The sequence below is a fragment of the Clytia hemisphaerica genome, unplaced genomic scaffold (assembly GCF_902728285.1).
Source record: "Clytia hemisphaerica strain Z4C2 unplaced genomic scaffold, Clytia hemisphaerica genome assembly, whole genome shotgun sequence".
NCBI classification, from domain to species: Eukaryota; Metazoa; Cnidaria; class Hydrozoa; order Leptothecata; family Clytiidae; genus Clytia; species Clytia hemisphaerica.
Window position 1 is genome coordinate 1,012,307 of NW_027103770.1, and position 12,656 is coordinate 1,024,962.

Genomic DNA, 12,656 nt, shown 5'->3' on the forward strand with positions numbered 1-12,656 from the left:
TAAATCTATTGAGTAGGAAAGGTCAACAGTGTGAATCTCTCGAATTGGCAAATGAGATAGTTGCTGCAAACTGTACAAACCATGGCATTCTTTTGGAAGTCTTGGTTTATTCCATATTATTGGCAAACACGACGAATACATTCTTTTTGAACATCGATTGAGCTTTTTGACGTCTTCAAAAGATAACATATTGATTATCGTAGACAAGATTTCATTTGGTAATATATCCATCTTTTGTAATATTAAATTTATCAATTTGTTATCAATTTGTGCTACTTTAATCTGAAAAAGAAATGAATTTCAGTCAAAATTCATACCCGGAGAGCTGCTGCTCTTCTTTGCCTGATTGGGAATATTTCAAAAATTATTCAAGGATACCAAAATCTAAAAATAACCAAATGATGATTATTAATTCTTTTAAATTTTGATTGCAATTTAAAATTCAAATGGGAAATTAGGTAAATACTCCATATCTTATACAAGCGTCGTGGCGTCTTTGAAGGGTTAACCACCTTAAGGGCAATTGTTGAAATATTATAACCTTTTGTCGTGTTGTTGACTAGGGGGATCCTCAAGTCTGTCTCGATGTAATCTGCAGCAGATTGGGACCTTTTCAAGATTGATCAAAATCAAGAAATAGCGGCTACGTTTGAAATACATAAAAGTTGTATTTTAAAAAGCTATGATGTAATAAAAAGAAAAAATATATTCATTAATAAACAAAAACACAAAGAATGAAGGAAAGTTTTGTGGATTTTTCTAAAAATTTAAAAATCTTAAGTTTACAATAGGAAATACAAGTAGTATTCTTTAAGTGCAAATATCATTATTGGCAATCAGGTCAGACAAGACGGGTTTTAAATTCAAATTTAATTTAAAGTATATCCAGTTGTTCATCAATATTCAATGTCTATGATTTTTACCCTATTGGAAAATAAATACTATCCGTCAGCCACAACCCTCCTAATTTCTAGCACATCATTATACTGGGTTATGAAAACTTTCATCTCAATTTTTCCGATCCAAATCAAAATTACCCGCCGACCATGAAGGATTGCATTATTTGCATTGTACTATTTCATTGAACATGAGCTGATCCCAGAGTCATTTTAGTGACTTTCATGACACCATCAGTGATAACATAATTCACTTTGGCTTAAAAATTGCCACCCAGCATAGATTTTATTTTTTGATTTTTCCAAATAGCTCATCTGCTTCAGTGGTACCTTTAACTCGAATCAAATAAGTACACGGTTTACCATTGTCCCCTTCTTCTGGTTTTGAAAATACTGGTGGATTGGGAATAGTTACAACCATGACGTTATTTTTACCACTTCTAGAGGTCGGCGTATCATTGGTCACTGTCACATTTATGAGGACTTTACCAGTACTTGTCTCCATTCTGACAAGGAGTTGTACTTTGGTGTCGTCAGAACCAGGTTTCAGATATAACATACCGATACCAAGTTCTTTCCATTCTGCACCTTTCTTGAAGAATAGTTTACATCGTGTTGTGTGGAACGCATCAGATTCAACAACCCTAGAATGAAAAAATATAGAAATTATGAGTATAGAAAGATTCTTCTTCAAAGATGGTCTAAAGCATTTTTGACAAAGATAACCAGAGTAGAAGTCGCATCAGAATAAAAAAAGTCCATTTTTGTTGTTTTGAGAAAATCGACTTTACTGTAAATGACTTTTCCTTAAACCCTGAAAAACCATTAATATTTGAAATATTTTTGTGTTAAAAAAGCCTCAAGTCCAAAATTGTTTCCACTCTAGTCTCAAGGCTTTTTTGCCCCAAACTGATGTGACTTGAGGCTTTTTTACCCAGAAAATAAAATGAAAAGTTAAATTCTTATTTTTTTAAAAACTTTTGAAATTAGTTTGGTTTTTGATGGATTTAAAGCCAAAAAATCGATACAAAATGGTGTCTAAGGCATCGGTATGGTCATATTTAATTTTCCAGAATATGGACTTCAGCTTTTTTATTTTGATGCGAGGTTATCTTGTTAACCACCATTAAGCATAATAGTAAGCATAATGGGGAAAGTATGTGACTTGAATTAGACTTCATGATTCAGATGAAATATCATGTGTTCCTAATATGCGTGATTGATGATTATACGATGTATGATACTTACACGTCATGCACATAATTACAAAGTGTCCCAGGAAGGATTACCTCCTTTCACTCAAAGAGTGATTATAATAATTTTGTTTAAATACAAACTGACAAACAAAAGTACTGTCATCAAGGGGGTCAAGTAGTTAGTACAAGACACCATGCCAGTTAGTACCGTGGTGATGTGCCTTGGATGTGCGAATTGGATGAAATCACTCAGTACTCAGGTGACTAACTGCAAAAAATGATGGTTCCTTGCAGTGTCGTGTACTAACTGCTTGACCCCCTCCTTCTATCAAAAAAATTCTTTGAAAATGGAAAACAAATTATTCATTCAATTGATTATAAACAATGTATCCATAGAGTGAAAACAAAAGAGCAACAAACGTTTTTCGTTCTGGTTCCGGCACTTTATCTTCATCGTCAGCATTTTCTTCTTTAACAGTTTCAGGGACTTTCGTTGATGTTCCTCCTGTGGTGGTTGCAGATGAAGCGGCCGATGGTTTGAATGAAAATGGCGATGCTGCAGCATTGAACACTGAGTTTGTTTTCAATTCTACATAAATGGAAACGAAAGGGAAATCTTTAATAATTGTATGCACCCTTCAACCCTTATAGAAAAAGAGCTCAAACATTCATATAAACATTCGATGCCTAATGATTTACTGTAGTTAAAATATACTTCAAAAGGATTAATTTTCATGTATAATTTTGTGTTTTAGCGTTTTTTGTTTTTTTCACGAATTTACGAAACTCACAAAATCGCATGAGATTCAAAATTCTTAAGAATGAAAGTAGCCCTCAAATCTTCTATTTGTGAAAAAACAACTGGAGTTTCCAGTGCCACTTGCAACTGATCTCTTGCTGGTTCTCAAAATCGAATCTACACAAGATACTTGAAAACGCTGATTCGCCTAAATAAATCCAAAAAATTTTGCAACATTTTAGCTCGCAAAATTTAAATCATGCAAAAATTAATAAGATTAAAGTAGCTAAAAATATCAAAAAGCTTGTGTATTAAGGTATTATCAATTCAAAGACCTTCTACACTCTTTACAGTCCTTAGAACTAAAACTTGTGGTTTAAATTCATACCATCTAAGTAGGTTGGAAGAAGAAAATGGGAAAAAATATGTGACTTTTTCTACATCAACCTTGTATTGTATGTATTGTAATAGGTGTTTTCTCAGGTTTTCTCAAACTTTACCTTCGTAAAATTAATTATTGTCTCTTCATCAAAAATGCATGGTCTACTAGTCTTATTTTCAAAATGAAAGAAAATGTAGACTAACATAATATGAATACCTACCACCAAAGGGGTTAGCTGGTATTGGAGTTGACGATTTGAATGAAAAGGGTGGTGCAGCAGATGATACGGCTGGTGCTGATGCAAGAGCACTTTCAGGTGTTTTTGATGTAAGCGGTGTTTTGAATGATGCTTGTGTTGGTTCTGGTTTAGATTCTGTTTTTGTTGACGCGTCTGATTCTGTGCTGGATGCCTCTAGTTCGTATTTAGCGTTCAGTACTTCTATATGTTTTTTGTAGTCATTGAAGACAGGCTGTAAATCGATGACCGGGTTGTCATCAAGATTTTTTTGAATAAATCTTAAAACACTCATATTTAATTGGCATAGTTCTTTTTGGAAATTTTCGTCTGTTTTCTTATTAGAGCCGTTTTCTTTATCACTGTTGTTATTAGTGTCTGAAGTTGCCGATTCATTGAGCGGCTTTTCATTTGCTGGTTTTCTGTTTGAGAAAAAATCTTTTTTCTGGTCCTCTGTTTTGTTTCCCCAAAAGTTGTTTTGTGTACTTTTATTAGTATTCATTGCAGCCAGAGGAGCAACAGGTTTTGCAGGTGTTATAACCTTAGCAGCACCAAAGGTTAACGTAGGTGTACTTGTGTTTCCTCCACCAAAGCCTCCAAACTTGGCAAATGGATTTGACTAAAGAAAGAATAAATAAAGCTCCATGAAGCACTAGGTAACTCTTTGGAGAATAAGCTGTAGTTTAGTCAACTGACTTTCTGCCCTGAATATTCTAAATATTAGAGTAGCAAAAAGTGGGATGAAAGTTCGCAATCAAAGAAGTCATTTCAGTGACGTCAAACAAGGGGAATGCATTGACTTCAGAGACCCACTTTATGATCATTTTGATTCAATATTGGAATAGACAGGGCTTTTAACTAGAGTTAAAGAAATGTAAGAAAACAAACAATTTAGCAAAAGGCATCTCACTGCTCACAAATTTGGATAAAATCTTCAAAGCGAGAAGTATAGCTCATAGCTCAAAATGAATACCTTTTCTTCACCAGATGAAGCAGAACTCAGTCCCCTTCTTTTAGCTTTTCGAATTCTAGAAAAAATATTTCATATATTAATCATTGATTTGTTAAAGGTAATTTTAAAATGTCACTACAAACACATCAAATTGGAAAATATTAACTTTTTTATTTCTAATACTTTTCATAAAATGCTGCAAATGGCTTTATAAATTGAGCAGAAAGCAAAAATAAAACAAGACCAAAAGCTTACGTTCTTTGAGCTAAAACTTCTTCATCTGCAGGTTTGAAAACACCAGGATCCTAAAAAAGACATTATTAGAAAAAAATCAGTTTAAACCAGCCAGGATTGAGATTACGCTATCCATGCAGTTGAATTACCAATTCAACCAAGCAACTGACCAATTGGATTAGATTTTCTCTGGAAAGGAGGTTTATTAAGATTTATTGTATTCCCACCATTATATCCATTTTATTATCAATGCATAAAGCAACTTTTACAAAATCTTAGTATCCACCTTTGGACCCACAGTGCTTTGAAAATTGCCTTTCACACTACTACTCCAGCTTTACAAAAATCAATATTTTTAAGCACACACAATATTAAATTTTTTAATTAAGGACATAGCTTTTTAGGCCAAATTAATAACACAGAGAGTCTTAGTCTCAAAAGCCTTATTTTTCCAGGTTTTTTATCTGGAAATGTCAAAAACTTTCCAGACATTTTGATAGAATTACCAAAAATTTTCCAGACACTTTATCTGTTACAAAGGTTTTCAGATATTCCTTAAAGGTCATTTGAAAGGCCAGATTGATAAATACAAAAGAATGAGAAATGTCAGAATGAACGAGCAAAGTGAGCCCAAATCTTTTCCCTTTTTTTTTTCCAGACAAGTATGCCAATTCCAGACTTTTCTAGACAGGTATGCTAATTCCAGACTTTCCAGACTTTTCCGGACTTAAAAACTCTATATATAACATTCTAAGAATCATTCAGAGGCTTCGTGGAATCTAGTACAGTCAATTTCTAAAAACATTTTTTCAAATTTTATTTTCTATCAAAAGTAACATATGTACTAGTCTGCATGACTTTGTGTGCTATACAAATATATTTTACAACCTAATGTTTGTATGTGTATTTTTTGCTTGGCGTGCTATGTGCTTAGTTGGAAGCTTACTTGGGACGATTGGTCAAAACATGGGACTGTTGATATCTGGCCTGTATTTTCACTTACTGTTAAATCTCTTTGACAACAAATTTGTTTCGATAACTCCACCAAGTTTATCAATCATACTTTCTGTCACGATAACTTTCACTGATAGTGTGCCCTTTTAAACTTTTTTGTTTTCATTCAAAATGATCGGACGCCAATTGGAGAATTAGAGAACGCCTGCCGCCTATCGCACGATGGGATTAACAAGTAACGAGTGTGTAACTTGTCACGCGAGTATGGCGTCAAACGCTCCATTTTTTGCCACTAATTTGGTCTTCTTCGTTCCAGACATTTGCGTGTGTTCCACTACGGATTTTTTTCATATTTCGATTTAAAAGCCTACTCGGTGCGAAAGGCTTTCAACACTTATTATATATTTGAGTTAAAATTGTATCCTGACTCACAAAAGGTCTTTTTCATAGAGTCGCAGTGCAACTTTAGCATTGACAAATTGGGCAACAATTTTAAATTTCACAGCTTTTCCATAGTCAGAAAGTCTGCAATATACTTGGCTTTCTGATTTGAATGATGGCGCTGTGATAGCCGTTTTGGAGAACACATTAGTCTATTTAACTAATTACTCAAGCAGTAATTTTTTTAATGATAACATCATAATTATAATTCAGTTAGTCACACTAGGAAATCAAGCTTTCAGAAAAAACAACATTGCAGTCATCTACAGGATGTATTTGTAACAACAAGGATGAGAGGTACCTGAATCAAGTTCAAGTCCCAAGACAATAATTAAACCTTGAAAACTAAAAAAGAGACAAAATGATCGTTCGCGAACATGCAGCAGCCAGAATATCAAACAACCAAATTTTGTCATTCAATTCCAGAGACAGCGCTTTGATTTTTAAGGCCTTGTTTATACCCTAAGTAAAAGTAATTCCGCACATGTAAATGGGGCAGTGTTTGAGGTCCGGCAAAATTTCCAGGAAATAGTATATCCGACGGTGCGCACATCTAGATGGGTTACGTCTTCCCCGTAGATCTTTTTCTTGGGAACTTGATCTTCAAATTAGTTTTCAATGTTGGCTTGGCTCAAATTTTATCATCTATGGCTCAAATTTTAGGCAACTTCTCATCAACATGGGACTATCTTACACAACATGGGACGGCCATTCCACCGCCATTTCACTGAACCTCCAAAGTCATTGGATTTGAGTTTAATGAACCAAGTATTAAAAAATACATGATTTCTCTTTCGCACTGAGTAGGCTTTTAAATCAAAATATGAAAAAAAATCCGTAGTGGAAAACACACGCGATATGAGCGTTTGAGGTCACTCGCGCGCCAAGTTAACACTCACTATTTGTTAATCTCATCAGGCGGTAGACGGTTAGGCGGCGGGCGTTCTTTAATTCTCCATTCGGTGTCCGGTCATTTTAAATGAAAACAAAAGTTAAAAAGGGCGCGCTATCAGTGAAATTTATTGTGACATGTTATGACAGAAAGTATGATTGATAAACTTGGTGGAGTTATCAAAACAAATTTGTTGTCAAAGAGATTTAACAAATTAATTTTAAGTAATTAAGTTACAGTAGGGGTGGCCAAATTGATTCCCTTGCTCATATCAGAGGGGGCCAAGATGGGGGTAAGAGAATTAAAGTTTCTTAGTAAAATCTTAATTATCACCCAAAGAAGTGGCTTTTTTTTTCCATATCTTTTAAATAGATAGCCCCAGCCTTATCCCTCCTTCAGTAAAGCTTCCTATACCTTTTGTCCTTCAGAAAAACCAAAAATATTGGCCTTAATTGCTTGCTTTCAGTTCCTGTAGCCAATAGTGTGACCCCCTGTATTTCTATTTTACTTGGCGCGGGTTTTTCAATAGAGACTCAAATCCTGCAGTCTTATTGGACTAGAGAAAGCGAAAGTGAAATCGCGCGATCTGATTGGATGAAAAAAAGACTGGGGAACTGGAACCAAATAGAATTCATTGAAATACTCATTCTAAAACAAGACGGGGCGAGAAAAGCACGTCTTTTGCTTCGGATGAAAAGTTGTAAGTTCTGGTTGATTTTAAGGTTTTATCTTATCTTATCTCATTTACTTTAATTAGTAGAGGCTTCTTCAATGTTTGTGGAAGGTAAGTCTATAAAAGTTATTTGTTTTTCGATGGAAAAAAGTGTTTAAAAAAGCATTTTTTATGCTCAAGGTTTATTTTTCTTTGCAAATTTTTGTCTTCGATCTTAACCCTATTGAACCTAGGCTTTTAGGGGCGGTTAAGAACTAGGGGGGGGGGCTTTCCTGTACCACCCCTTAAAAAACTTTTGATCTAGTGGGTCTTTTTGGATGAAATTTGGCACACAAGATCTTTGTCAAGTAAGGTAACTTTTGACAAAAAATTTTTTTGATGACGTCACTCATTATGCCCAAAGTGAGCAAAAACCCAAAATTTCCTTTGTTCTTATAAATAGCTATTGTATTCTAACAAAAGCTTTAGAAAAAAGTTGTCTGAGTTTAAAATGCTTATTTTATCCTAAATATTCAATAAATTACGGTTTAAACGATATATTTGACATTAAAAATAAATTTGTATTGGAAAAGTGTCAATTTTTGTGACACCTTACTGTCAGAAATGTCATCATACTCAAGGTGTGAAAATTTTTAGGTGTCAAATTTTTTTTTATTTTGAAGCTAAATAAAAGTTCGGAATTTATAGAAAATTTCAAGGAAAAAGCTCTATTATTTCAGGAGCTATTACCAATAGTTTGACCTCCGAACAGAAAGAGCCCCCCCTAGTCCGAATAGGGTTTTAAATAGATGAACAAGTATTTCACTGATGGTTATGATTTTTTCACAGAACATAGTAAAACTATTCAGGAACTTGGTCCTTTTTACAGAATTTCAAAGAATCTGTTAGTTCTGGAGATATATTGAAAAGTTTAGACATGGGTAGTTAGCGTTCGTATTTCGCGTTCCCAAACCAAACGCACATGAGCTGAATGCTTCTGCTATTCAGCCATATAATTTGTTTTTCCAAAACTTGTTCTGCTCAAATGTATGAGTCAGTTTTCTATGGTATGGTAAGACAAATTTTATCAATAACTTTTTTAAAATTTTTTGATTTGTATGTGACGTCATTTGACGTTCGAACTGCCTTTTGATTGGTCTTTTTTTTTCTCAAAATGGCAGAAAATGAAAACAAACTAAACTATGCCCCTACCTGCCCCTACTGAAAATTTCAGATCAAAACAAACAAGGAATTAATTCATGTAACTCGAAGAAAATTGGAAAAAGCTGGTTTTTGACTGTTTCTGATCCTAAAGTGCTAATTTTTGGTAAAAGCTTTTCAATTTACAGTATGTTTGGATTTCTAGAAAGCTTACCCATTCATTGTTAATACATTTTTTATTTGAAAGTAATCTCTTCATGGAATAAAAAGATATAGTCAAATCTTGTAGGGTCATTTTTCAAATTTTTTTTGCCAAATTCGATTTTCGCATTTCGCCATTTTACCCTACGCAAACGCACGTGGCCATCATGGTTCCCTTGCTCATATCAGGGGGGCCCGAGACGGGGGTAAGAGAATTAAAGTTTCTAAGTAAAATCTTAATTATCACCCAAAAAAGTGCCTTTTTTATGTCTATATCTTTTGAATAGATTGTCCCAGCCTTATCCCTCTTTCAATAAAGCTTCCTATACCTTTTGTCCTTCAGAAAAACCAAAAATATTGGCCTTAATTGCTTGCTTTCAGTTCCTGTAGCCAGTAGTGTGACCCCCTATATTTCGCGTGGGTTTTTTAATAGAGATGTCACATGACTCAAATCCCGCAGTCTTATTTGACTAGAGAAAGCGAAAGTGAAATCGCGCGATCTGATTGGATGAAAAAAGACCGTGGGAGCTGGAAACGAATGGAATTCTCTAGAATTCTCATTCTAAAACAAAATGGCGGCGAGAAAAGCACGTCTTTTGCTTTAGATGAAAGGTTGTAAATTCTGGTTGATTTTAAGGTTTTATCTTATCTTATCTCATTTACTTTAATTAGTAGAGGCTTCTTCAATGTTTGGGGAAGGTAAGTCTGTAAAAGTTATTTGTTTTTCGGTGGAAAAAAGTGTTTAAAAAAGCATTTTTTGTGCTCAAGGTTTATTTTCTTTCGCAAATTTTTGTCTTCAATCTTAAATAGATGAACGAACAGATACATCAAAATGCCTCGAAAATGTCAATATGAAAATTGTGTAATCAGAGAACGTATGTCTCGCTCATTATAAAAAGGCCGAGACAACTTTCAATAATTGGATTGTAATATCGATAAGTCTCTTTTGTTAAGTCACCAGGGGGTAAATAAAACAGACCTAGATACATTTATCGTTCGTTTCAACTTGACCATTTGTTTAAAACTCAGCCTCCTAAATATTTGGGGTATGTAAAATATGTACAAAGAAATTCTTACTTTTCCAACCCGGCCAATCTTTAAAAAAGAAGCGAACAATAAAATGTAATTACCCTTTCCAAATAAACCTCTTCGGTGGCGAGCGTAGTCTACTCTGACGTAATTGTAAAATTTATGTAATGGGAGTTTGACATAGTAATGTAATGTTGTTTGGGGGATTACGAAATTCTCTGGGATTTCGATTGCATTTATTCAGGTTGATTTTTTATGACTTCTAGGTACTTTTTCTAAACGAGTTTGATTACTCTGTTCTCACACTTATGTCTTTTTTTTTCGCGTCCTTTTCCGTGATTACTTTTATTCATATTTTTAAAGACAGGTAAGAAGGCATATTGATGTAACTGACGAGTATTTGACTGATGCTTATGATTTTTTCATAGTTCTGGAGATATATTGAAAAGTTTAGACATGGGTAGTTTGCGTTCGTGTTTCGCGTTCCCAAACCAAACGCACGTGAAGAGATGAGCGAATTTGATTATTTCTAGTTTTCAAAAGCAGCAAATTTAATCTTTTTTCTACTACAAGATTACACTTTAATATAATACCAATTATGCATGTAAGTTTTACATTATTACTTTCTTTTTGCATATGTTTTCCATACTTTCTAAGGGAATTTCACCACGCCACGACAATTCGGCCACCATAATTTTTGCATACAATTCAATATGGCGGATATGGAAAGGCAAAAAGGTCTATACTATCACTACTCTCATTTGTGTCCATCAGAAATGGTAGGTGGGTTGCGATTATTGGACAATTGTGACTCAAAGAAGCGACAATAACCATTGCGCTCTCCATCCCAAACAACCACAATCTACTTTTGTAGCCTTTTGACAGTATTCTTATCCTTCTTCCAGTTAGTCACACTAGGAAATCTAGCTTTCAGAAAAAACAACATCAGTCATCTACAGGATACATTTCAACAACAAGGATGAGAGTTACCTGAATCAAATTCGCAAGACATTAATTAAAACTTGAAAGTTGGAAACAAATAAAACGTGCAGCAGCCAAAATCAACCAACCAAAATTTGTCTTTCAATTTCCGAGACAGCTCTTCGATTTTTAAGGCCTTGTTTATACGCTAAAGTAAAAACAATTACGCACATGTAAATGGGTCATTGTTTGAGGTCCGGCAAAATTTCCGGGAGATAGCCTATCCGGCAGTGCGCGGATCTAGGTGGGTTCCGCCTCCTCCGTAGATCTTTTTCTTGGTAAGTTGATCTTCAAATTAGTTTTCAAGGTTGGCTTGGCTAAAATTTTTTCATCTATGGCTCAAATTTTAGGCAATTTCTCAAAGTTTTTGAAAATGTTAATTTCATTAAAAAGCGCCGGGTTATTTTTTCATGAATCCCTTTAGAAGTTTTGCGGTGCACTTTTTTACTTGAGAGTCAAGTAAACGATATAGCGCTTTCGCAGCATTAATCTTTGATACGCATTTTGGATGGCGGGACGCTAGTGTGGCTAACCGGCAGGTCCAAAATGCATAAAACATAATGCATATTGCATAATGCATAATGCATAATATTTGAAAAATGTCAATAATAGAGGATATAATAAGGAGAATTTGAAAGATACTACTTTCAACGAAACAAATATACCATTTTCTACCAGAAAATAAAGGATAGAAAGCTGTAAATTTGTATTTTGAATGATGAAGAAAATTCATGATTCACTGAAAATGCTTGTCCCCATTTTGATTTTCATTTTTGTAATTTACAGAACTTAGCATAGTGTAGAAAAAACACGAAAATATCTCCTCCGTATATTACTTTTCTAACTCGAAAACGTAAATTTTATAGCAAGATCTTTATTCTTTTCGAACAATTGCTAATAAATTTCAACGGGTTTTCCCTTTTACAAAGCATTAACCATGTGAATGCTTTTTGTTAGATAAGCCAATATCCAGCCAATATAAATTAAAAAAGAGCTTCATGAAGTTCATGCGAAAGCTAAAGAAAATAGACTTCGAATCTTTTTACATTCGAATGTTTATGTGTATTACCTTTTTTGAGAAAGACGAAGGGGGAACCTTTCTGATCTGTTGCATGCATACATCTTCTTACTATTTATGCTCACGGAAAACCCTTTGATGTTATGATTCGAATGTTTTCTCTTTCGTTCGAATTCGAAAAGTAAATATCATGTCTGGGGAAATCCCCTGATTGGAGGTTTTCGCGATTTTTAGCCTGTACAAAGGAGAGTTTTTGAAAATATAAAATCGCTCTGTAAATTACACAATACTAATATGCATTATGCAATATGCATTATGTTTTATGCATTTTGTACCTGCCGTGTGGCTAACTGTCTTCTTGCGAACCAAGACTTTCATTTTGTGCGTATCCCCTTTTACAATTAATTTTACTAAAAAAAACTTAAATAATTTCAATACAGGAAATTATAGCATAAAATTGAAATAAGAAATTCACCTCTGGTTCTTCACTGTCATCTTCTTGATCCCAATTATCGTGAGTCAAATAATTGTCAGCAGCACGCTTCTTTTTCGTCGCCATCTTTGTTTTGGTTTGGCGCGATAATCCGATTTGGTTTTAAAAGACGGGAGAACATCGGGAAAAAGTCACAGTTTTGGCGGGAAACTATAGACTTTCACTTTCACTTTTAATTCATTCGGTGTTTTAAACAGAAA

General features: G+C 34.2%; 1 protein-coding gene across 1 annotated transcript; it reads right to left on the reverse strand.

The window, feature by feature from the left end:
* Nucleotides 1-648: 648 nt before the first annotated feature.
* LOC136805886 (nuclear pore complex protein Nup50-like) lies at nt 649-12,553 on the reverse strand. The gene is made up of 6 exons (XM_067062459.1): nt 12,439-12,553; nt 4,656-4,705; nt 4,422-4,476; nt 3,434-4,067; nt 2,513-2,681; nt 649-1,540 (listed from the first exon to the last, which is right to left on the reverse strand). Exons 1-6 carry the CDS (start codon nt 12,520-12,522, stop codon nt 1,183-1,185), a joined length of 1,350 nt encoding a protein of 449 aa, XP_066918560.1. The 5' UTR covers nt 12,523-12,553; the 3' UTR covers nt 649-1,182.
* Nucleotides 12,554-12,656: the final 103 nt, after the last annotated feature.

Excerpts from the sequence above, each read along its gene's own strand:
- LOC136805886 (XM_067062459.1), bottom strand. The coding sequence starts at position 12,522 with ATGGCGACGAAAAAGAAGCGTGCTGCTGACAATTATTTGACTCACGAT. Across the intron at positions 4,477-4,655 it reads GAAGTTTTAGCTCAAAGAAC|AATTCGAAAAGCTAAAAGAA; the intron begins GTAAGCTTTTGG and ends TATTTTTTCTAG. Across the intron at positions 2,682-3,433 it reads ACCAGCTAACCCCTTTGGTG|AATTGAAAACAAACTCAGTG; the intron begins GTAGGTATTCAT and ends CCATTTATGTAG.